We start from the raw sequence: 27,481 nt of genomic DNA on the forward strand, positions 1-27,481 counted from the left end.
GAAATATAAATTTTTTATTTGATTTAATTATTATTATTTATTTATTTAATAGAAATTTTTACAATTTTATCATAAATACAAAAAGTTATATTGCACAGATTTGGCTTTGCCTTATATCTTAAGTTTTATATTTAATTAAAGAAAATAACAATTGTAAAGAAATAGATTAATAATACTTTGAAGGAAAACTATAAACAGAAACCTTCAATATGAGGAAAAAAAATTAAAAAATGAGTAATTATGAATTAATAATTTTATTAATAAAATGATAAAAAAAACAGAGCAACATAGTACTACTAACTAGTTAATACATTATATAAAGTAATAGGTAAGAAAGTAATTAACATTAGAAAAATTACAATATACATATGTATATAAGATAGCAAAAAAAAAAAAAATTACAAAACAATAATAAGTAGACAGTAACATTTACAATTAGTACAGTGCGGAAATAAGAGGATTATCCGAAAAAGAGCAGTTGAATCTAAAACGTGCGGTTAGAATTTCAATAGCTTTTGTAACAGTTTTGGTGTTACTGATGGTGTGCAATCTGGAGGTGGAAAAATGCCATGGTAATTTCAGAACCATTTTCAGAATTTTATTCTGAGTTATTTGCAGGCGATTTAAATGAGTTTTGGCACAATTGCCCCAAATTGGGCAGCCATATAGGATTATTGCCTGAAAAATGATATTAATAAATATTATATTTTATGCCATTTAATGAAGTAATAGAAACCAAATTGTTGAAAAAGCGACAGATTATAAGGTTTTGGTCCAAAATCAATGTTATATGGTTAAACACGGCAACAAAATTAATCAAATTAGTATCATAATGAGCGATATCTCGAAAACTATTAAACCGATTTTAAATATTTAGGTGGATTTGTGTTCATCATGTCCAAATTAGTAAAAACACTTATTTTGCAACAGAAAATTATACAAAATAGTAGAGTTTGAAGCAATTTTTGGATAAGATAGAGGTTCCTGCATTCAGAATTTTTCTTATTTTTTAAGAAATTTAAAAATTGCTGGAAAATTGACAAACAATATTTTTTCATTTGATATTTATGTCACTGATAGTTTGCTGGATATTTTGGAATCAAAATCTTATTTTCATGAAAATGACAGATAGAGACTATTGAATATAGTCTCTCGATATAAAAAATATTGAATAAAATAATATATCATATTCATATTTACTGAATATTATATCACATATTTTACAAGAACTCAATATAAGGTATTTTGAAGTATAATTGTCAAATTAAGCAGATAATTACAACTAAAATCAATCGAAATTGATAAAAATGTCTCGATAGTTCAACTAATGAATGAAAAATTAGTGGAAATACCATCACATGTTATATTATCTATAACAAATAGTTTTGACGATTTAATGACGATTACTAAAAATTAATTGACGATTTTGTACCCAAATCATCTGCCAACTATGCATATATGTACCCTACAAACATTTTCTATTGCGGAAGTTACCCGTGTGAAAATTCCAAACGTGCTAAAAGCTCGCCAGCGATATTGCGAAAGTATACGAATTCTTGTCACCAGTCGGGAAGAACTGATGCCGAGCTGGGGAACGTCTAAACGTAACGTGGAAGATACTTCTGGAAGACCCGCAGAAGAAACTTCTAGATAACTCTTGGAAGTAAGGTATTGTCAAAGACTATTCTAGATGTGAGAAGGAAGTCACTTCTTGAAGTGACTTCTTAGTATCATCTAGAGTGTTCATATCTTATCTTCTAGAAGATGAGTTTTCTCTTCTTCTAGAGTATTCTCTAGAGCCTTAAGAGCTCCCTGGTTTTCCCTCATTCACTCGTATGTACGTCATTATCTTAATTTTGAAGTTTTTTTGTTGAGATACACACAGAGAAATATCTGATGCTAAACAAGAAGATAAGCTTATTTTTTATTTTTTCTGAGTAAATGTGATAAATAATGGAAATTTGAAAAAAGTTTAATTATCGACATAAACTCCCAAACAAATGTAATATCCGCTACTATGTTATTTCCAGATATATAAGCCGATTTTAGTCAATGTCATATTAATATTTTCCATTAGGAGTTTCATTGTCTCCTCCATATCCTCCAGCCTCCTGCCCGTATCATCGACCATAGATTCCGGTTGGACATGAGTTTTGGATAGGAATTTTGTTATCTTCGATACGTCATTTACGCTGTCTACCTGCTTACAGAAAAGTTTCCAGTACCCCGTTTCTGTAACTTTGAGTGAGAAGTTCTCACATCGAGAAGTGTGAAACAAAAAATTCCATCGTTTCTCGATTTGCGAGTAAAAAGTGTTTCTGTAACTTAAAGTGAGAAGAGGCTGCACGAATTACGTTTTTATTGGAAATTTCCAATAAAACAGCTGGCAAAAACATAAAAATTAAAAGAAGAAAACAAAAATTGCCGAACAAATTTATAAACGAAGAATAAATAAACAAAAAATAAAGAAATTAAATGAAAATTGTTCGAAAAATTATCCCACTAAATTTGCCCTTGGCAAATTCTAAGTTTATGTCCACGTACTTTTTTAGCATTTGCTTCTGTATATCCGAAATTACTCCTATTTTCTAAAAATTAGTGATCAATATTTATTTTAATCTTTAATAATTATAAATATAACATTACTTTTTCATTGTTTCATATAATTCATGTTTAAATTAAATTTTATTTACTTAAAAATTTCTTTTCCGCACCGTTCTAAAATGTGAGTTTTTTTGACAGTTCATGTGAGAAACTTCTCACAAAATTTTCTTACAGAAACACTTTTACTCACAAATTTCCAATAACTTAAGTCAAAAAACATAAATGACAGATAGTTCTCACAAAATTTTCTTACAGAAACACTTGCATGTGAGAAATGATATTTTGTTTCAATTCACATTGTTTTTTCTTCAATTTCACTGTTTCATGCGAGAAACTTCTCGATGCGAGAGTTACAGAAACGAGGCACAGGAGTCTCGTTTGGCTTTACAATTTTATTATATTCACGCCGTGCCCGGTTAAATAGTTTACGAAGAGTCTTACCAAGGTTCCGGATCTCGCCGGTTACTCAGGGCTTATGTGGTTTGATGTAATCAAGTCTTTAGTATTAAGGAAATCCACTGGCGAGTGAGTGATTTCCTCCTCGCTTTTAGGATTTGACTCCTCAAAATTACCAGCACTTGCGAATGATGCTTTGGGTACCGTCTTACGTGTTTTAGCGTCCTTATCGGGGCCGGTTTTGACACCCCTTTCAATCGGCGCCTCCCAAATTTTGGAAAGGGCAGCTGAACATTCTTTTGGCGAGTTAGTAGTAGCTTCCTCGCTTTTAGGGTTTGGCTCCTTAACGTTATCAGTAGTTGCTACTGATGCTGTGGTCTTAGGTATATTTGTGTCCTTTTCGAGGCTTGTTGTAACAGCTCTTCCAATCGGCACCTTCCCAATTTTGAATATGACAGCTTTAGAGGCGAAGTAAGCCCTACCTTTATTCTTGGCAAGACTAGCCATAGATTTCTGGTCGATACCTATTACAAATAAAGTTCCCTAAGGTTCTTGTTTCCTGTAAAAGACATCCCATTTTTCCCCGGCCAGCTCAGCGTTTTGACCACCAAGAATTTCCGTTCATTAGCCAGTTTACTGCCCCATCCTTTTATGTAGACAGTGGACTTTAAGAGCACCGGAAGCTCGCTCTTCTTTGCCAGTCCTAGCTTAGCGCGTTCCCAGGGAGAAGGGATACTTTCCACCAAGTTCTTTAGGGTGGTAACATATTGGTGAGATGCCAACCTCATCAACATCACGCCCATGCTGAACTCGCAGCTCACGCTCTCTATTGGTTGTTTGCCCTTTGAAGCGATTGCATGGTCCACTATCTTATTGTTCACCAGATCTTCTACCTTACTCTGTTCGTCTATTGGAATTTTGCCTGTCAGATTACCGACATCGTAAACTGCATAGCAGAGATCGTCCCAGTATCTTCTTCTGGCAATTTTGGCGTAAGATGACGGCTCTTTTCCTTTACCACTGTCCAGCCTCTCTTTCCTCGCTTTTCGAGGCTTCTTTTGAGATACCCGTAGCTTCGAGTTTAATTTCGCCGACGTGATCGTCTTCGGAATATCTATCTTGGCGTTGTCACCCTTACTCGCAGGATTCTGACTTGAGGTTCCTTCGAGTGAAGTGTGGCTTGGCTTCGACTATGTATTAGAAGACGGGGAGCTCTTTTTCTTCTTAGGTTTATTCTCAGTTGTCAAACGGGAGACCTGATCCTCTTTGCCTCAGATCTTGTGAGAGAGTCCAATTTTTCCTTTGGAGTGTCGTTGGATTGACTAACTATGATTTCTTGAAGCATTTTTTTCAACTTCCTCCTCTGTGCTCCAGATATTCTTTTCTTAGTAATAGGTAGTTTAGCTATGCTATTACTTACCTGTTTCACTATTTGCTCTACTTCATCCTTTTTGGGATTTGCTATAATGGTGTTGTTGTTAAAGGCTGAGGCATAGAAAAATAAATAGAACTGAGACTGAGAATAAGAAATATTACTCTCTCACATGTACAGGTTCTGTGTGAATTTAATTCAATTGTATGAGTATTTTTATTTTTGTTTACATAAAATAACAAAATTATGAAAGTACAAAATGTATCCGAATACATCATACCCTACCACATTGCGAGTAAGTAGCAATAAGTTATTTAGTATTTTTTAATGTAGAAGTTATATTCAAGAGATTAATGTTTGCTTAATTAATGAATGTACTACTCATTATAACAATATATAGTCAAAATTTCGTATATATAAAATTTGTTGAGTCGAATTTTATAAATACCCTATTCTTGTATAGCATGTACCGCTTACAAAAAAGTTCAATAGGCTAATTTATGGACGGATTACATCATTACATCGACGCAGGTGTTACAAACTTTAAGACATAAACGAAATGCCGTTCCCATTAGTGTGGTGTAGGGTGTATTTTGACTGCATTTGGGCTGCTTTGAAATTAACAATAATCGTTCATATCAAGCGTTAATTTTAGCATTAGCATAATTCCTTTGGCAAAATAGCCCCTGCTGCTGCAATAAACACTGCTAAAAGTTATGTTTTTCCTATAAAATTATTGAAAACATTTTCAGAAAAAAAAAAAAAACAAATTTTTCAATCGTTTTTATTTTTTTAATCAAGTGTCAATATTGACTCAACCCAGCAAACAAAAGAGTTAATTAAGAATAATTTTTAATGAAAATCTTTCTTACATTGGTCAACTGATGTTGAATAAAAATGGCTAATTCAAAACATTATTTCATAAAATATCGAAATATAATATCAAACAAAAATATAAAAACTTTTTAAACGAAAGAGTTTGGGTTACATATTTTTCAACTAATACATTCTCACGACTTAGGTTTTTGACAGCAGACTTAGGTTTTGTCATACTCAGTTTCAGTTCTATGTATACCTTTTCTATGGGCTGAGGTAGCTTAGAGCTCTCTCCGAGTACATCCTTCTCTTTCACCCCTATGTTTTTGCCAATGGCATGTTGTACACTTGACGCATTGTCCGCCACAGAGGCCAAGGTACCCACCTCCGTAGTAGTATTTTGCTCACGATTGCAGGATGACGACGATACGTGACTCGCGAGTGGATCAACACTTGCCGCCGGTACTGGGTTATTTAGGCTCTGCACCGTAACATTCATCTTTTTATTTTTATTTTCCATGTTGTTTTTTTCAGTTTTTTGGTCCACTCGGAATACAATATTCCCAGGTGGTGGACAATCTGCCCTCCCTTAGCTTAAGTCAAACTAAAACTGTGGGAGGACAGATGGTCCATCACCACCCCCTATCCGCCACCCGGGGACGCGCAAGTTACATTCTGATCCCCATAATTAATACTGATGGCTAGTAAAGTGTAGTTAAATTTAATAGTTTTAAATTACACTTTTTGTTTATTTTCCCACACTTTGCTAGACAGCAACGTAAGCATAAAAAGTCTTCGTTGCTTAGCTTAATTTAAATAAAAATTAAATATTAAGTTTTTTGTCTTAAGATTCAATTAAATAAAAGAGGATGTTCTGAAGAACATCAGAAAATAAAAATTATATAATTTTGTTTTTTATAAAAAACAAGATACATAAGTGGCGCAGTCGAAAAAAAAATTGTTTAATACAAAATTACAAAAATTTTGATTTACATATAAAATTATTGAACTTTTGTTAAAACAATAACAAGAAAGTTATTGCACAAAATAAAAATAATAAATCAAAAATTACTGTAATAAAACAAAAACAATAATATTCAACTAAATACTAAAGAAAAAAAAAAGAAAAATTTGTGAATCGAAAAGGATTATATAAAAAAATTTTTTCAAAGAGTTTTTTGTGAAACGTGAAAAAAAAGGAAAGAAAAGAAAACCTGCCTAAATACTAGAGAAAAAACTCAAGAAAAAAAGAAAATTTTGTGAATAAATTTTAAATTAAAAAAAGACAAAATTAAGCAAAAAAAAAGTAAAAAATAACAATAATAATTAACAACTTAAAAATTAGAAATGTTATAAACAATTTAAAAGAAAAATTGTGAAAGGGAGAGAAAAAATAGAAAAAATCAGTTAAAATTACAGGAACTAAAAACTTAAAAGAAATTTTTTTTTAAACAAATACACAAGAAAAACAAAAATGAATAGATTCGATGCTAATAGAAATCTGCAGGAAACTGATCTGCAAGAAAAGATCGCTGAGTTAGAAGCGGTTCTGCGGATACAGGAACAAAAAATTATCCAGCAGCAACAACAACTGCAAGAACAACAACAGCAATTGCAAGGACAACAACTAGAACAAGCTCAACAACTTAATCAACAACAACAACCACCACAACCATATCCTCCAAATAATGAGTTCGAATTTAATATGACGGCCAAGGACGTCATCGAGCAGTTCCGAAAAAGTATTTGAAAAAGCTAAATTCGAAATTAACGACATATACTTAGGGAATCCATTCAAACCATCTATATATAGGCCAGAGAGTGTCGATAGGGATATGGTAGATATATTACTAGAAAAAATATACGGACCTATTAGGGCACACATATCACAACATGAGACTTTGACCGACATTATTCTGAAATACACAAGACTTAAATTATTAGACGATATAAGAGCAATTTCCTTTAACCATAGGAAACAAAACGACAATAGGCAACAGTCAAAGTCAAATAAATATCCTAATGGTTATTTGAAAAGAGTCGAAACAAGTAATAGTTTCCAGTATAGACCAAGTGAAAGTTATAATAGAAATAATTCTTTTAATTGTAATAGAAATAACATTCAACATCAGTACCTCGTTTCTGTAATTTTCTCGAATTTCTTGTATTCACCCTGTTTTACACAAGATGATCATGAATTTTTCGACAGATTTTCTCGATGCGAGAATTACAGAAACGGGGCACAGAACTCCAATTATAAACATTATGGACAGGGCATAATTAACAGTAGAAAAACAATACAACAATCGACTCCTAACAGTTTCCCAAGTCGGACGAAATCTAACCAAACCAGAACTTCTTACAATGGTAGACAACAACACCGAACAAATATTGCACAAGAAGTTGGAAGAATACCAACTTCTTGTAGGATTATTAAGCAGTTACCGTGAATTATTTTATAAAGAGGGGGATAAGCTTTCTGCCACTCACGAAATTGAACATGAAATAAAAACAAACACTGACCGACCAATATATTCAAAAATATATAGATACCCACAAACTCATGAAATTGAGATTCAGAAACAGATAGAAGAGATGTTAGAACAAAATATAATTAGAGAAAGCAATTCACCCTACAATAGTCCTTTGTGGGTGGTGCCAAAGAAAATTGTTCTCCGCCAATATATAAATAAAATTTGTGTCGTGTATTTAGACGACATACTAATATTTAGCACTTCATTAACTGAACATATAGCAAATATAAAATTAATATTTGAAAAACTAAATTGATAAATGTAGTTTTTTAAAAAAAGAAACTGAATTTTTGGGTCACATCCTTACTTCTAAGGGCATAAGGGCATAAGGGCATACCGGAAATTCTGATATAGAACGTCTTAATAATACCTTGACTGAAAAAATTAGAACACTTAACCTAGAGGAAAAATTGCCAATCATATCACAAATGACAAAAGCTATAAAATTTTATAATAACACAGTACACAGTACTATAAAATGTAATCCTTTTGACGTAATAAATGGTACCATTAATCACGAACTTATCAGAAGTAGACTAGAAAGTAAAAAAAATCACATTATCCAGAAACTCAACCGCAATAGGGAATTTTACACAGAAAGAAGGAAAACAGGATTCATTAAAAATTATAAAAGTGTAAGGCATAAAGATGAACCGAAGTTCATTAAACGCGATTTAGAGAATATTCATGAAACCAACATTAAAAGGCCGTTCAAATTTGCAAGTTTTAGCGATTGTAATAGTCATAACAGTATAGAGAAGATGAACACTAATAATGATGACGATATTGATTTTGAGTATTTGTCCAAACGATTTGAGAATCTCAAAAGACAATTTAAAATTTGAGGTGCTTTTAATAATGTTCTTGCTAATGGTGAGCATTCAACCCAACCAAGCGGATCTGCAGGTCAATTCAGTCACAGAGAATGTTGGATTCATCAAGATTAGAATGGGCGAAGTGGAAATTGTCAACAACTACTCTTGTACATGTCATAAACATAGTCGAAATAGAAGACATATTAAATCAAATAAAGGGAAATATAAAACATTTGCTTTTACATGAAGAGATAATTTTACAAAACGAAATTAAATTGATAGAATCTAAAATCAGAACTTTAAGGCCAACTCAAAATAGAAAACGAATCATTACATGCTCTGAAAACTGTAGTGGAAAACGACACAAATAAAATAAGTGAGTTTTTAAAGGAGGTCAGGAATACCCATAATGAGGTGGTGAAAGAAATAATTTACATGGACCAACTAACAAAACTAAAAACCTTAGAACATAAAATAGATACGATTCAAGATAATATAGTTTCAGCATAAAGTGGTATTATACACCTAAGTATGTTTACTACACAAGAGTAGAGCAGTTTGAAATTGATTTTTATAAGTTGAAAATGTTGAAAGTAGGGATAATGTCTTACAGTGATCACTCACTGATTATGGCAGTATTGATTCCAGACAATTACATTAAGACTGACTTAAAGATGATTACCCCTATTCCAAACAAAAACAAATTTGAAATAGATGCAAATAACGAATACGTAATCGAAATTGATAACAAAACTTTTATATACTAAGAAAATATACCTTTAGGAAAATTTAAAAAAAGTAATCATTGTAGTTATTACAGTACTTGTAAGTTTGAATTTAATAATATTACTTTTGTATTTGATCTTGACGAAGAAACAATTATTGTAAAGAATGCTTTTTCCGAGAAAATTGAGCATAATTGTGATGATAGGAAATTTGAGTTGGAAGGGAATTATCTTATAAACTTTAATAATTCCAGTATACCAATTCGTAATCAAACATTTTCTAATATAAAATATATAATCAAAGAACAATATTTTTATCCAAATACTTTAGGAAGCAATAAAAATAGGATTCTCCTATGCTCAATACATTTCCCACCAAAGTTTAAACCGTCAGATCAAAAAAATCAAATAATTAAAAATTTATTTATTTATTTATTGTTTTGCATCAATAACAAGTAAGAAAGTATAGTCGGGCGTGGCCGACCATATGATACCCTACACCAGTTATGAATATTAAATGTGATTTATTTTTCATAATATCGCATTTATCTTCAATATTCCCTGGTTCCGATACATTTAAGAAATTTATGGATGAAAAACTAATTTTCTGAAAGAGGCTTTATATGGGGGCTAGGGGCAAATATGGACCAAGCCCGATAAAATTTTGTGAATATATTTATATTTACATAATATTTTATTGTGCTGAATTTCATCGGGATATTTGTGTTTATAAGTTAATTTGGGACATTCAAGTAATTTTCTGAAGGGGACTTTGTATGGGAGCTAGGGTCAAATGGGGCCCGATCTTTATGAAATTTGGCAGGGTTATCAAGACTTCTATAAAACTTAGTTATGCCGTATTTTATCGATATATCTGTATATTTAACATAATTATGAGCTCAGAAGCCCTTTTCGGGGGGTTCTGTTCTATGGGGGCTAGGTGAAATAATGGACCGATTTTAACCATTTTCAATAGGCTTCGTCCTTGGGTCAAATAAAACGTGCGTGCCAAATTTCATCCAATTATCTTTAAAATTGCGACCTGTAGCTTGCGCACAAGGTTTACATGGACAGCCAGCCAGCCAGCCAGCCAGACGGACGGACGGACGGACGGACATAGCTTAATCGACTCAGAAAACGATTCTAAGCCGATTGGTATACTTTAAGGTGGGTCTAGGACGAATATTTTTATATGTTACAAACATCAGCACAAATCCAATATACCCTCCCCACTAAAGTGGTGTAGGGTATAAAAACATAACTTTTCATGAAAATTTTTTGAAACATTAAAATAACTTGGAATTAAACCTTCTATAAAGATCTGAAATTATTAAGTCATGGATTATTTTTAATATTATTTACAGCGACTAACGATAGAAACACCTTAACGACCCTAAACGGGATATTGCTTTCGACACTAATACTGCAACACTATTTTTTGTTTGCTCTCTTCTAACTAAGGAGTTATATTTGTTCAAAAACTATTTACTTAACTTCAAAATCTTGGAAACGGCATGCTCAATTTTAAGAATATGAGTATTATATGATAGGTCATAGAAATACCTGGTGTTAATAACTAAAAAAGTACCTATAATTAGAATAATTAAATCCAAAGCTATATGAAAATTAATAAAATTGTATTTAAAAAAGGTGGTTTTAAAAATATCTGATTTTAAAACTAAATATCTTATATGGAGAATTTCGTGTCAAGTGACCCAAGTCAAAAAATAATTTATGTATAAAACAGTAGTATTAATTTGAATATAATGATTCCAGATAGCGTTTGAATACTTTAAGTAAAAGTACAAATAAAATTTTAGCTCCAAGTGATCATACGTAATCTAGAAACAGGACCTAAATGTGCAAATAGTTTAAATAATATTGAAAGGTAAGATTTAACTCAAATAAATCTAAATAGGTTAATAATGCAATGTTCATCAAATGAAAGCCGAAACGTACAACTTGAAAAAATCTTTAAATGCTTAAAACCCCTAAACCAATTAAGGAGAGACAATATTTAAAATAAAAACATTTTTAATTAAACAGTTGTTAACTTATTCCTAAAATAGTATTTTAATGTAAAATATGACAACTTACTTTTTAATTTTATTTATATAATCCTTGAATAATTACTTTTTGGTATTTATTTAATTTCACCAATTAACAAAACCTTCTTAAATGTTTATTAACAGTTGATTTTTAACACAACACTGTCATATTGTTTTTTACTACTTAACATTCATAATATATTAATTACACTATTTTTCTATGAATATTAAATTCAATAACTAATTTAAGTTTTACAATGAATAATTAAAACTGAACATGACAGGACAAAACACAATACATCACCGAAGCAAAATTTCTGCATTATTTATTTTATTTTTTTTCGCGTTTACGCAAAAAAATGGAGTATTTATATTTTTTTGTTTTTGTGCTCTTCTTGCGGAAGTATTCTAAAAGTATACTTCCAGACGGCGAAAACTAGAAATCAATGTATTCTGTTTTTGTAAAATGTGTGCTCTCGTCTGTCAATCGTCCAGAAGTGGCTACAATGTACACTTCCAGATGAATAAAATACAACATTAATGTTTACACTCTTGATCTTTTCTTTTTGCAAATCTAGACAGTTTACATTTACTCTTCTTGACATTTGCGAAGATTTCATTTTTTTCTAATATTTCTCGAAAAAGTGTGTGATATGAAAAATTAGAAGGAAAATGGGATATTTATTAAAATTGTATCTATATGTATAAAAATGAATGTGTGTTTGTTTGTATGTTTGAACGCTTTAGACTACTAAACGGCTGAACCGATTTTATTCAAATTTTCACAGCGTATTCCTGTATGTCTGGAATAGGTAATAGGCTACTTTTTATTTTGAAATTCCAAGTGGGCGAGGAGCCACGCCCATATTAAGAAAATATCAAATCCGTATATTTTAGATAATATAACAGTTAGAGTCCTCAAATTTTGTCGGAGCAACTTTAGTGTCAATATAATTATTTAGTACAAAAAGTAGGCGGACTATCATTAGGGGGCGTGGCACCTCCCATATAAATTAAATACAAAAATACGTAAAGACAAAAATTCGTTTATCTGGAAAACAAATGGAACTAAATTCTTCAAATTTTGCACGAAGACCTTAAATATTCTTCTGAACATTTTGGAGGAAAAAAAGCGGACTTTCACCTGGGACTCTTGAAGCCCCCATATGAATCAATATGCATTAAATATAAAATTTCGTTTATCTGGGAAACTAATAAAACTTGATTTATAAAATTTTGCACAAATTAGTTTAGTATTCATCTGAACATTTTGGACTTTCATGTGGGGGCTTCAAGCTCAAATAGAAAAATTCGTATATCTGAGAAATTATTAGAAGAACTTTGAAATTCATGTGAACATTTAGAGCATAACGGGCGGACTTTCAATGGGTGGCATGGCACAACATATATGAATTAAATACAAAATTTCGTGTATCTTGGAAACTCTTATATTATTCAAATTTTTTTATAGATAGATAGAAATTGCCGATAGATAGAAACTGGCGAACTTAATAATAATAATTTGCTTGATATCTTTCATATGTAACATATTATAAATCTGGAAAACTATTGTAGTTAGAATCTTCAAAATCGTTAAGTGGGATTTTTATTTATACATATTCCTTTTACGGTAGCAAAGCACACTGGATATAGCTAGTTTATAATAACAAATAGATATTTAAATATAACATTACCATTTATTTTAGATTAACTTTTCATTAATGTTTTTCAATTTATAAAAATTTTGACGATATTTAATTTTTTTTGTTTGTTTTTATACCCTCCACCACTATCAGTGGTGATAGAGGGTAAGTTTGTCATTCCGTGTGTAACACCAAGAAATATTCATCTAAGACCCAACAAAGTATACATAATCTGGGTCCTTATAAAATTCTGAAATTCTGCTATGTCCGTCTTTTAGTTATTATTTTTATATTTATTTATTTTATTTTGTATAGCAAAATGCTTCTTTATTTTATAAAATTTTTAATCCAATTACAATTAAAAAATGAAAAGTTTTTGCAATTTTTCTCGTTTGTTTCAATTTTCTCAGAGGCCACTGGTATTTTAATTAAGTAAAATAGTAGTAAATTCTTATTTTTATAATTATAATCATCATCGAGGCAATTTTAATTTAGTGTAATCGAAGATTACAGATTCATAACATGTATATGTTGTTTTACAAATCTCCTGGCAGGATCGCCAATTTTAGTTATTATTTTTATATTTATTTATTTTATTTTGTATAGCAAAATGCTTCTTTATTTTATAAAATTTTTAATCCAATTACAATTAAAAAATGAAAATTTTTTAAAATTGAATTTCCAAATATTACTAGATCAAACAAAATTAACAAATAATAAAGTATTATAAATATCAGTTTAAAAAAATAATAATCCATGACCATCACTACAGTCTGTCTGTTTGTCTGTCTGTGTAAAACACGCTCACGTTAAAACTAAGCAAAGGAAATCAACCAAATACAACCAAAATAATTATTATTATCCTAAGCAGTTTGGTATTGAAAATCAGCAATCGGTTCACAACGTAAAAAGTTATGAGTAAAAATTTCAGACTACCTCGAAAAAATTACGTTTTTTTCATAATTCTTTGGAAGTTTTCTCAGAAACTACCAAAGATATTTCGATGAATTTTATCACATTATTTCTTCAGGGCAGTGATCAATTATGTTTAAAATCTTTACAATCGATCCAATATTTCCCATAGCCCCCATACAAAGATATATATTCCCGGAAAATAGTTTATCGTTAATAACCCCCTCAAATATATCGGTAGCAACACAAAATTTTGTACATGCAAATATAAAATGAACAGAAATCATACTGTCAACGTAGATCTCAGTCGGTCCACAATCAGTCATAGCTCCCATATAAGGCCCACTTCCGAAAATCACCTAAACGCACATAAGTATTTCATTATCAAATAAAGATATCTTGATAAAATTCGACACAAATATGTTTTGTGTAAGCTCATAGCTCCTATACATATAAAGTCCACCTCCGAAAATCACCTAAACGCAGATATTTCATTAATTAACAAATCTATTGTAGTTAAATTCGACTTGAATTTTTTTGGCATATTAATCATTATACGAAAATGTTTCCTTATCGGTCGATAATTGGTCACAACTCCCATATAAAGACTATTTCCGAAAATTACTCAAATGCACATTGACAATCCAAGTTATCGGAATAAATTCGACATAAATGTGTATTTTGTATATATACGGAATTTTTTTCGGATCGATCCATAGGTTGTCTTTGCTCCCATATAAAGGATACTTCTGAAAATCACTTACTACCACTTAATTCGTAATTAAATGAATATATCCGGATAAAAATCAAAATGAGTATGTTCTGTGTATAGATAAATCATTATATTAAAATGTTTTCAAGTAATATACATTTTTCTCGATCTAATTAAACTTAGTTTGTCAAATGCATAAATGTTAGTACCCTCAATACGGAAACAAAAATTTTGCGAAGTTATCTAAAAATTAGATAGTTAAATGGGATTTAATAAAAAGTAGCTTGCTGGTGGAGGGTATTTAACATTCGGAATAGCCGAATATAGCACTCTAACTTGTTTATTTTCTCTCTTTTTTCTTGAGTACCGTCGTATTATTTAGGGAAAAACAGAGTTGCATCACTAAAAACTGATTTTGAGTAGATTTTAATGAAATCTAGTTTCGAAGTAGATTGTGTTTTGTATGGAAAATCTAGTTAAAATCAACTAGATTTGGCTCGAAATCTCATAAGTACAAGATTTCGTGTATGTGTAAATGGGGTATTAGTGATTTTTGTTTCCCTTTAATTATTTCTGCAAACCATTTTGAAATTAATTATATATTATTTAAATAATCTCAAATAAAACTAATTTTTCATAGAAAAATATTTTTGTTTATATTTTTTCCATTTGTTTAAGAAAATTTGATAAATGTTTGTTGAACAGAAAACAAAAGCGTTTCGTTTTTTTTAATTTATAATACATTTATTATTCAACAAACAGCACTTCAAAATTTCACAAATATTTCGTTCAGTGCATAGAGTGCTAGAAAGAAAAAACACAACTAACACAAATGCAAAATTAACAACAGCGGTAGTCTATCATACCCAGCAAAAAAATAACTTCTAATGAAGCGAAAAAGAATTTACTCCATGGAAGTACTGAAAAAGACCTGAAGAAGTTATGATTTTAGCACAGGCTTGTCATAGGAGGGATGTCCTTTTTGTTTGATTCCAAATTCACTACTTCTGAAGTCATTTTTAAGAAGTAATTTTAATGCTCTTTTTCTGGAAGTTATTCGGAAGTGAAATTGTAGTATTATGGAATACAACTAATTTGACTTAAATAATATTAACATTAATTAGGGTATTAGACACATTTAATACAAAAGCCCATATATAACATTTTTTATCTCATAAAAATGTAAGAACAAAAAATATCTCTTCAACATAGAATTATTTTCGCTTCTTCGGAAGTCTTTAAACATCACTTCCTCAGATGGTAAAAAAATTCAATTAGAGCTACTTTTGAAGTGGTGATATATGTTATTCTTTTGAAAGTACTTCGTTTTATTTTTGCTGGGTATGGTCGGCCACGGCTTACTTCTTTTTAATATAAATATTATATAAATATAAAAAAAGTAAAACTGCAATACTAATGCATTATGTATTTATCGTTTTAAATTGTAGATGGTGCACTGGTGTACAGAAGACTTCATGCATTTGCTCAAGATCATTCATCGTCTTTGGAAGCAATAAAAGAATTTTTAAATAAACACAATTTTGTTAAAAAATTTGCTTTATTTCAATGTACATCAGTATTTTTAAAGGAAAAGTACATTGTAGAAGCAGTTCATAAATTTAATTTTCACCCATGTGTCTTCGCCGCTAAAAGGTAAGTTTGTAGTCAAGGCATATAGATTATAACAAGGCGTATATATTATAAGGTGAAGTTTTTTTGTCCATGGAAATTTAGCCCGAAGTTGTCAAACTCCATATAAAAAAATTCTCTCTCAACGCCGACGCTGTCATACTACATACTGTACTTTTCGCTTATAGTCACAACCCTTAATTACACACAAATTGCGGCGAATTCATGAAATTTTTTATAAATTGAGTTTCATAGCGTTAGTTTTGAGAGAGAATTTTTTATATGGAGTTTAACAGCTCTGGCTAAATATTCATGAACAAAAAAAACAATCAGCTGTTAAAATGACTTCACCTTATCACTTGCGCCATGTTTGAAATTATGGATCAAGCCATGGTGGAAGTGGTGAAGTCCAAAACGAATTCACAATGTAAATTTCACATAAGGTGGTGGTCAATAAGCAGATATTTTTATACCCACCATCAAAAAAGATGGGGGGTATATTGATTTTGTCATTCCGTGTGTAATACATCGAAATATTGTTCACAGACCCCATAAAGTATATATATTCTGGGACCTCATGAGATTCTAAGACGATCTAGCTATGTCCGTCCGTCTGTCTGTTGTTGGCACGATAGCGTCCACAAAAAAAGAGATATTGAGATGAAATTTTCCCAAAATATTTTTTATTGATTAGAAATGTTTGGTATTGAAAATGGGCAAAATCGGTCAACGATTTCACATAGCACCCATACAAATGTACTCCCCGGCATATTGTGTAAAAAGCTTCAAACATTCACAAATTCGTTGTTTATGAAGCAAATGGCACAAAATTTCGCATAAGTCAGTTTTTTGACCTTCGAAATAAAATTCTGAATTATGTCGGACATAGGACCACAATTGGCCCTACCCCCCATATAAGGTCCCCTTTTGAAAATTACTATAATTCTGATTACTGGCTTAAACATAGGAATATAGCGATGAAATTTGATACACATAGGTTTCATGCAAGCCCATATCTCTCCACCAAACTATATGAGTATCGGTCCATAATTGACCCTACCCCCCATATAAGGTCCCCTTCAGAAAATGACTTTAACGCTCATTATAGGCGTAAAAATACGAGTATAGCGATTAAATTTCGCAGAAGTAAGTTTTAATATAAGTAAGTTTCATACAAGTGAAAATCTCTCCATCAAATTGTATGTGGATCGGTCCATAATTGACCCTACCCACCATATAAGGTCCCCTCCATAAAATTACTTTAACGCACATTACTGGCTTAAAAATACGAATATTGCGATGAAATATCGCAGAAGTAAGTTTTATATGAGCCAAAATCTCTCTACCAAATTTTAAGTGGATCGGTCCATAATTGGCCCTACCCCCATATAAGGTCCCCTTTGGAAAATGACCATAATGCTGATTACTGGCTTAAACATACGAATATAGCGATGAAATTTGACACGCGTAAGTTTCATGCAAGCCAATATCCCTCCATCAAACTATATGTGGATCGGTCCGTAATTGATCCTACCCCCCATATAAGGTCCCCCTTCAGAAAATTACTTTATCGCTTATTATTGGCGTAAAATACGAGTATAGCGAAGAAATTTGACATAAATAAGTATCTTAGGAGCCAAAACCTTTCCAGCTAATTTTATGTGGACCTATCCATAATTGACCCTACTCCCTTTATAAGGCCCCCTCCATAAAATGACTTTAAGGCTCATGACTGGCTTAAAAAGAAGAGTGTAGCGATGAAATTTCACAGAAGTAAGTTTTATACGAGCCAAAATCTCTCTAACAAATTTTATGTTGATCGTCCATAATTAACCCTACAAGCCCATATAAGGTCCCCTTCTGAAAACGTCTTTAACGCTCATTATTGTCGTAAAAATACGAGTATAGCGAAGAAATTTGACACAAATAAGTATCTTAGGAGCCAAAACCTTTCCACCAAATTGTATGTGGATCGGGCCTTAAATGACCCTATCCCGCATATAAGGTCCCTAACAGAAAATTACTTTAACGCTCATTACTGGCCTAAAAACGAGTAAAGCGATGAAATTCGATATAGTTATGTATGAGCTAACATCTCTCTCTAAAATTTTGTGGGGATCGGTCCATAATTGACCTTACCCTTCATTTAAGGTCCCCATCAGAAAATCACTTAAACGCTCATTACTGGCGTAAATGAAATTCGACACTGATAAGTTCTATAGGAACCGAAATCTCTCTACCAATTTGTATGCGGATCAGTCCATTATAACCCCACGCCATATAAATTTCCCCTCAGAAAATGACTACAACGAGAAAAATACGAATACCGCAATGCAATTCGACATAAACTAATTTTAAGCTAAAATCTCTCTACCATATTTTACGAGGATCGGTCTATAATTAACCTTAACCCCGTATAAGGTCCCTTTAAGAAAATGACTTTAATGCTCATTACTGGCTTAAAAATACAAGTAGATCTATGAAATTTGAAATAAATAAGGAACTGAAGAGGTCTTCGTGCAAAATTTGACGACTCTATCTCTAGCAGTTTCCCAATTATTACTTTGTACTTAATTCATATGGAAGGTGCTAATCCTCCCTAATGATAGTGCGCCCAATTTTTCCCAAATGTTCACATGGATGTTAAAGATTCCTAGAAAAACCCATTTTCGTACTTAATTCATATGGGAGGTGTCCGCTCCTAAAATCAAGTCCACACAAATATTGACATGGATGTCAAAGTTGTTCGTACAAAATTTTAGAATTTTAGCTCTAATAGAAAGTCCGCCCATTTTTCTTCCAAATATTCACATGGATGCAGAGACTGAAAATAACTGGGCCCCATGACCAAAGTGATTGAATTGTGATTTATTTTTGTTTTTTAAAATAAATCACTCAGAATAACAGTTATAAAATGATTTTTACTTAAATGGTTTAGTATAACCTTTACTACTTTTGTTTTGTTACTTATGTTTTTGGCTGAGCACTTGGTTTTTGTATTCCTTTATTCTCTTGCTTATATGAGAGTGAGAGAGTATATTGTTGTTGTTTGCTATGATTTCTGAAGATAGTTTGTGCGTATGTGTGTCCTGTATTTACATTTGAGATTTATTGTTTTGCTTTCAAAAATAAAAATCGTAAGCAGATCTTTTCAAAAATGTTTACAAAATAAAAATCAATTGCAGCGAGTTATTTTGATTTTCTTTTCGGTTTCTCTCAACCACTTATCAAAAAATCTGACATAAAGGTTTCTCTCAGTGATAAACTGCAAAAACACAATTATAAATGGTGATCACAGCAATTAAACTTATAAAAACAAAGTGGACCCGTTATTTTCAGTCTCTGCATGGATGTTAAAGGCCTTCGTGCAAAATTTTAAAATTCTAACTACAATACTCCGCTAATTTTTTGTCCTAAATATCCGTGTCAAAACAAAAGTAGATCCGAAAAAATTTGAGGACTCTACCTGTTATACTTTTTCCGATATACTAATGCACAGTGGGGCAGAATGGAAATTTTTTGGAAATATATCTGGCATTTCTAAACGGCTGATCCGATCGGGATAAAATTTGGCGTGAGCGTAGCCAAGGACGGCGCTGTGGCTGCTCAAAGTAGGGTACCTACGACATGTAAAATTTTTAAACTCGTGCCATTTTTTTGTTTTTCATCAAAATACAAAGATTTTTATATTTTCTGAAAGCTCAACGAGATCTTGAAAAAACATGCTTGGACATACTACTTATCTCTCACAATATCCGAGTTATAGGCATTTAAAAATTTAGTGATACAAAATTTACCATACCTTGATCCGCTTTTTTTTGAATACCGGGCGTAATTTTGGACCAAATGGACTCAATTTTTTCTTGTTAGTTAGACAACAAAATTTCCAATAATATACAAAAAATTTCAGATCAATATCATTTACAGGTCCAAAAATATACGTTTTTTAATTTAAAAATTCAAAAAATTTTAGATTTTTGCCGTTTTTTTGCCAAAAATGTGTCTTAACTCTTTTATTAATAAAATAAAATTTTCTTTAAGAACATATAACAATTTTATAGTTTTCTAAAAGGTATCTTTACGCAGAACGCTTTGGCGTAAAAAACTTGTCCTATTTTTTGAAAATGTTGCCACTGCGTCCTTCCGAATATGACCTATTTTTTATCAAAACTTCAACTTTGGGCGACATGTTCTAAAATCCCAAAGCTGGGATCAGAAAACTGAAAGCAGTTTTGGAAACCTCAATATGTTTTCTATTTACTCCAAAAGTAAAAGTAAATGTGGACCCTATGGGTTATAATGTAAAAAATCCCATTTTTGGGATTTTCATTCCTATTTTTGGGAATTGCGGGATGCCCTTTGACCTTTTCAATTTTTTTTTTTGCATTTTCTTATTTGAAATGACAAATTTAACAAGCGTTGAAAATTTCATTGAGTTTTGTTCATAAATAAAGATTTTGTCATATATTACATATTTGTTTAATTTCTAAAACTATGATTTATATCAAAATTTTAATAGGGTCGCAGATAGCTACAACAATTTAGTCCATATTTATCCCTTAATATCATTTTTTAGTTAGATATGGAAATTCTCGACCCTTTACAAAAATTTCAAGCCAATATCTCAATTACATTCAAAAATATGTTCATTTAAACCTGTGTCCTTTAATTTCATCTTTTTCATATTTAAGTATTAAGTATGACAGAACATACATTTGGTGTTGAATAAAATATTTGGACAATTTTTTAAAATTATTTAGTTAATTATTTTATTAAAGACTATAACATTGTATATACAATAAAAAAATTATAATTTTATTATGAGCCACGCACAACAACACCTAAATCATCCCACACAAACCACCTTTCCCGCCCACCGAAATATAAAACACAATTTAATACAATTACATCAGTTAGTATAATAGCTATTTTTATTTGAACTGTTTATCTTAAACATAATACAATTAATTCTTACAACCTACTTATATAGTTAATTCCTAACACTACTTATTTTCTATAAAATAATCTGTCATATCGGTATACATATCCAGAAGGTAATATAAGTCCTTTAAATCTTCCTTGTTTTGAGATGATAGAGTTTCATAACAAATCCATCTTTTTCGCATAGTTGAAAGAACAGGATCAGAAGATAGAAGTAAACTATTAAAAATATCTTCATTCTGTGATTGCCTGGAGCATTTTCTTGAGCTGAATAGTTGAACATGCTTAAAATCTCGATTCCTCGCTTCCTGGGCTTCTTCTGTTAACTCTCCAAGTGGAAGAATATTCGATTCAATTATTATTTGACCATGACACAATACTTTGTGTACTGTTGGTGTTAGTTCCCTCTATGGATACAGTGATACAAGTAATTTAGAAATTTCAGATGTATATTCCCCAAATCGATTTCCATTAATTTTATGTTTACTATTCAGTGCCATTAAAATAGTGTTAACTCTTCGAAGCAACTCCTTGTCGATTCTAGTTATTTTTGAAGTAATTTCAAAATCACGAAAAAACCTTCTCGCCGTATTACCGTCATTTGTACTACCGCAACCTGGAAGTGGTTTGTCGATGTTTAATCCCATCTGAACTTTAAATTCTTCTTGGATTCTGCTTTTTTCCGCAGCTCTCAGTTCTTTCAATTCTTCATTATTTTTTGTTGATTTAGTAAGATTCTCTGGCACACTTCTATATTTGAGGTCGTATGCTATGTGTAAAAAGTAATCCAAAAATCGTATTATGGCATGAAGTGGTGAAATTCCGAAAGACAAGACTTCTTCATTAATACTTCTGCTTTTGTTTATATTTGAGAATTGCGACTTTTTCTCATTACATATTGAGCATCTCCAGAAGGAAGAAGTTTCTGTTATGGCATTGCTGAGCTTTCCATCAATCATTGTTAAGCTTAGCTGATATGATACGTTAATAAAGAATTCCTTTATTTTTATGCAAATGGGCTCCAGTGCATTTATTTCATCTTTTAAATATTCCACTAAATCTTTTGTTGTTTTCTTTGACTCCTTTATATATTCAAATCCAATGGATCTACAAAATTTTTTTGAACCCGGAGTTGTATTGATCCATATATCTTCAAATGAATTTCCGATGCTTGACGATGATGGATTAAGGGAATATGAACGAATTCGTAATGGCACTAATGATGACATATATACACTTTTGTAGTCTGCTAATGTCCGACTTCCACAAGCTTTTTTGTATTCTGGAAGTGCTGATAAACCGTCACATCCCCACTTACACATTCATAACATCACAGTTATGAATTTTCCTTAGTTGGTCTTCTATAAAGTCTGACACAATTCTTGATGCTGTGTTTTCGAGCAAAGATGATATATCAATACAAGCTTCCACATCATTAACAGCAATAGGTGATGGTAGGATAGTTTGTTTTTTTCCTGGATTGCCTTGTATGATGGTAATATATTGTGTCCTTTTTCATGCAGAGCTTTTCTTAATATTTGGTACTTATTTCGACTGAGACCCAGTTGGAGTTGGTATACTTTCCACAATTCGCTTAAGTCGTTTTGGTGATGCATTAGGAAGAATAGTTGCAATATGTACGGCATCCATAGGTTGGTTTTCCTTTTTCAGCATTTCGTTAAATGTATCAGCAATTTCCTCATTTGAGATTGAAAAAAGTTTTTGTGTGACCCTCTTTTTTTTGACCTTGAACATAAGTCTTCGTATGACTTGCAAGGCGCTCCTGTTGATGTGTTGTAAGTTGAGATTTCCGTAGTAGTTTCCATCCAACTACAACATTTTTATCGAAATTTCTTTTGATTTCCATCCACAGACTTACTTTTTACATCAAAAAGTTTTAAAAAGTTTTCAAATTTTGATATGTTTTGTCTACTTTTCTACTATATGTAGTTTTTATATAATTTGAAATGTCTTCAATTCTTTCTGGCCCTTTTGAAGATACACTCCATAAAACGGAACACAACTCTTCGTACTTTAATGTAATCTTCATTGTAGATTTATTAAATATGGTACTTAAAATCTGAGAAGTTTACTTATATACCAATTCTTGTCATTTCCGATACAGGTATTCCAAAGTAAAAAATTACGAATTGTCTACCTATTAACATTTAGGACTATATTACTATAACCTGTAATTCAGTCATTGATATTTCTTATTAGTGAATTAATCGAAATTATCATTACCTGTATATTTTTACCTACATGATCATAGACGAAACAGAACGAAATGATCTGTCGAAAAAATTTAGGTAAAAAATAGTTATAAATTTCTGAAAATTTAAACATAATAGGACCTTTCAATTATAAGGATAAGCAAACAAATAGAAAAAAGGTAAATATAAGATTTAAATATGTTCTGTCATATTTAATACTAAAATATGATAAATATGAAATTAAAGGATACAGGTTTAAATGAACATATTTTTGAATGTAATTGAGATATTGGCTTGAAAATTTTTGTAAAGAATCGAGAATTTCCATATCTAACTAAAAAAAGATATTAAGGGATAAATATGGACTAAATTGTTGTAGCTATCTGCGACCCTATTAAAATTTTGATATAAATCATAGTTTTAGAAATTAAACAAATATGTAATATATGACAAAATCTTTATTTATGAACAAAACTCAATGAAATTTTCAACGCTTGTTAAATTTGTCATTTCAAATAAGAAAATGCAAAAAAAAAATTGAAAAGGTCAAAGGGCATCCCACAATTCCCAAAAATAGGAATGAAAATCCCAAAAATGGGATTTTTACTTTTTTGCCCATAGGGTCCACATTTCTTTCAGGGCTGGGAAAATACTTTTGGAGTAAATAGAAAACAAAATGAGGTTTCCAAAACTGCTTTCAGTTTTCTGATCCCAGCTTTGGGATTTTAGAACATGTCGCCCAAAGTTGAAGTTTTGATAAAAAATAGGTCATATTCGGAAGGACGCAGTGGCAACATTTTCAAAAAATAGGACAAGTTTTTTACGCCAAAGCGTTCTGCGTAAAGATACCTTTTAGAAAACTATAAAATTGTTATATGTTCTTAAAGAAAATTTTATTTTATTAATAAAAGAGTTAAGACACATTTTTGGCAAAAAAACGGCAAAAATCTAAAATTTTTTGAATTTTTAAATTAAAAAACGTATATTTTTGGACCTGTAAATGATATTGATCTGAAATTTTTTGTATATTATTGGAAATTTTGTTGTCTAACTAACAAGAAAGTTTGGGTCCATTTGGTCCAAAATTACGCCCGGTATTCAAAAAAAGGCGGACCAAGGTATGGTAAATTTTGTATCACTAAATTTTTAAATGCCTATAACTCGGATATTGTGAGAGATAAGTAGTATGTCCAAGCGTGTTTTTTCAAGATCTCGTCGAGCGCTTTCACAAAATCTTTGTATTTGGATGAAAAACAAAAAAATGGCACGAGTTTAAAAATTTTACATGTCGTAGGTACCCTACTTTGAGCCGCCACAGCGCCGTCCCTGTGTCATCTGCGGGGTTCATCTTCAAAACTTAAACTCGAATACTCCTTGGCTACGCTCACGCCAAATTTTATCCCGATCGGATCAGCCGTTTTATGCCAGATTTATTTCCAAAAAATTTCCATTCTGCCCCACTGTGCGCTAAAGTATAATAAATTTATTAAAATCAATAATTGTTTTTTATATTCGCAAGTATGTATGTACAATGTACATACATACATGAGTACAAGCTGATACCTAGAATTTTTATACCCACCATCAAAAAAGATGGTTTTTGTCATTCCGTTTGTAACACATTGAAATATCCATCTAAGACCCATAAAAGTATATATATTCTGGGTCCTTATTAGATTCTAAGACGATCTAGCAATGTTCGTCCGTCTGTTCGTCCGTGTGTCCGTCTGTCTGTTGAAAACACGATAGAGTCCAAACGGAAGTAGCTATCGAGCTGAAGTTTTGCATAGATACTTTTAGTTGATGCAGTTTGTTTGGTATTGAAAATGGGCAATATCGGTCCACGATTTCGCCTAGCCCCCGTATAAGGCCTCCTTCAGAAAATTACTTTATTGCTCATAACTGGTTAAAATAAGCATCAATATCGGTGAAATTCGACACCAACACGTTTTATATGAACATAAATCTCTTTGTAAATTTTTAGAAGAATAGGCCCATAATTGACCCTACCCCCCATATAAAGTCCCCTTCACAAAATGACTTTAACGCTCGTAACTATCTAAAAGAAACATCTATAGCGGTGAAATTCGACAGGAACATATTTTATAGGAACGTAAATTTCTTCGTAAAATTTTATAAGGATCGGTCCATAATTGACCCTACCCTCCATATAAGGTCCACTTCAAAAAATGACTTTAGTGCTCATATCTGACCTTAAGAAAATATATAGCAATGAAATTCGACATAAAATAGTTTTATAGGAATTAAAATCATTTTCATAAATTTTATGAGGATGGGTCCATAATTGACCCTACCCCCATATAAGGTCCCTTTCAGAAAATGAGTTATAAGGAAGCATTCCTTTTCGGCAATGTTTTGATGATTCGGCACAGCCGAATATAACACTCTTACTTGTTTACTTTGGTTTGTTCACATTAGAGTGCTAATAAAAATTTGATTCAAAGAAAGTGAAATATGATCAAAATGTAAATATTCAGAAAATGGTAATGGTTTAAGTAGTTTTTGTTTATTACGCGATTTTATAGGATCAATAGGTAGGTATCCGCAATTTGATTATTGACATAAAGTAAAAATTGAACTCTTAGGGACCAAAAACGAAATGAGTGATTAAAAATGAGGGAGTAAAAATTGAACTCTTAGGTACCAAAAACGAAATGAATGATTTTATGAAAAACAAAATTTGTGATTTTGCCAAAACCCAATTGAGTGATTTTGTGAAAAATTTGTTTTTTGAAAATTTTCTTCGGAGGCCTATCTGTAAACTTGAAAACTAAATATTATGAAATGCAGGCCGGGCCTCCCTTTATACCCAGCAAAAAATATCAGAAAATGTAAGCGATAAAATTGGGTAGAAGCAATACAATGCTTACTTAATTAAAAAAAGCTTCCAAAATGCAATAAAGTAAGGCAGTGGTTTTGTAATTTTTAAAGTTCTGGTATATCTTATTAGTATGCTTACTTACTATATTGTAAGTATGTCGGTGTTGCAGAAAAGTTTTAGAAAATCGATTTTTGGAACTTATTTCTAAATATGGATTATTTTTGATATTTTATCATAATATTCATCTGTGTGGCCATGTAACCTTGTGCGTACGGCACAGCTCGCCATTTTCGAGATGATTACCAAATCATCCTCAAATGGGGCAAGTACGAAGCCTATTGGAAACACTTAAAATCAGTACATTATTATACATATCCCCATATAACCGGACTTTTCGAATTGGTTTTGTATAAGCCTAAAAGTGTCAAGATTGTGCCTTATTTGATCTTAGCTCTATAAAAAAGTCCTTTCAGAAAAATAAAAATTTATGTGAAGTTCATCACGCCCTTCTGTATCACATTTTAAATATACTCATATCTTAATCATGCGCTATATAATTTTATACACTACATACTTTTTTACTTTTTTCCTTTCTGTTGTTTAAAAAGAAATTGTTGCCAATGTGCGATCAAATAAAATATGGTATACCAATGGGAAACCCGCTATCGCCAACAATTGCTAATATTGTACTTGACACACTACTTGACGATGTAATTGACGAATTAAGAGTGAATAATATAGAGATTAAGATTATCACAAAATACGTGGATGATTTGTTTGCGATTATAAGGAAATCGGACGAAGAGAGGATACTGAAAACAATGAACATGTATCACAGTAAAATACAATTCACAATAGAACGCGAGAGGAATATGTCAATACCATATCTGGATATCAATATCATTAAGGATAATGGGAAAATAAGGACAAATTGGTACACAAAACCCACATCATCAGGTAGAATGGTTAACTTCAACTCTACACAACCATTGAAAATGAAAATAAATACAGCGACGAACCTAATAGAAAAATTTTTACAGATAAGTGATGTTAAATACAGGGAAACCAATATTAATCGAATAAGGAAAATACTTGCAAAGAATAGTTACCCAACATATATGACGAACATTTTAATCAACAAAGTACTAAAAAATAAAAACCAGCAGAAAAAACAGAACACGGATGATATAAAAGTTTTTTACAGTGTACCATTTGTTCCCAAACTAACAGGGACAAAGACAATGAAGAGCATGATCACAGAGAAAACAGCAACAATAGC

The 27,481-nt window shown here is 31.3% G+C and overlaps 1 protein-coding gene across 1 annotated transcript in view; it reads left to right on the forward strand.

The window, feature by feature from the left end:
• The window catches only part of LOC119612161 (N-acylneuraminate cytidylyltransferase), a 147,536-nt gene that overhangs the window by 88,446 nt on the left and 31,609 nt on the right, over window positions 1-27,481 (forward strand). Inside the window, exon 3 of the mRNA XM_037967892.1 lies at window positions 16,026-16,230. Within this exon, the coding sequence (XP_037823820.1) occupies window positions 16,026-16,230 (205 nt within the window). The remainder of the gene's footprint in view (window positions 1-16,025; window positions 16,231-27,481) is intronic.

The sequence above is a fragment of the Lucilia sericata genome, unplaced genomic scaffold (assembly GCF_015586225.1).
Source record: "Lucilia sericata isolate MDLA Ls3-8-SP2 unplaced genomic scaffold, ASM1558622v1 Contig000033F_arrow, whole genome shotgun sequence".
NCBI classification, from domain to species: Eukaryota; Metazoa; Arthropoda; class Insecta; order Diptera; family Calliphoridae; genus Lucilia; species Lucilia sericata.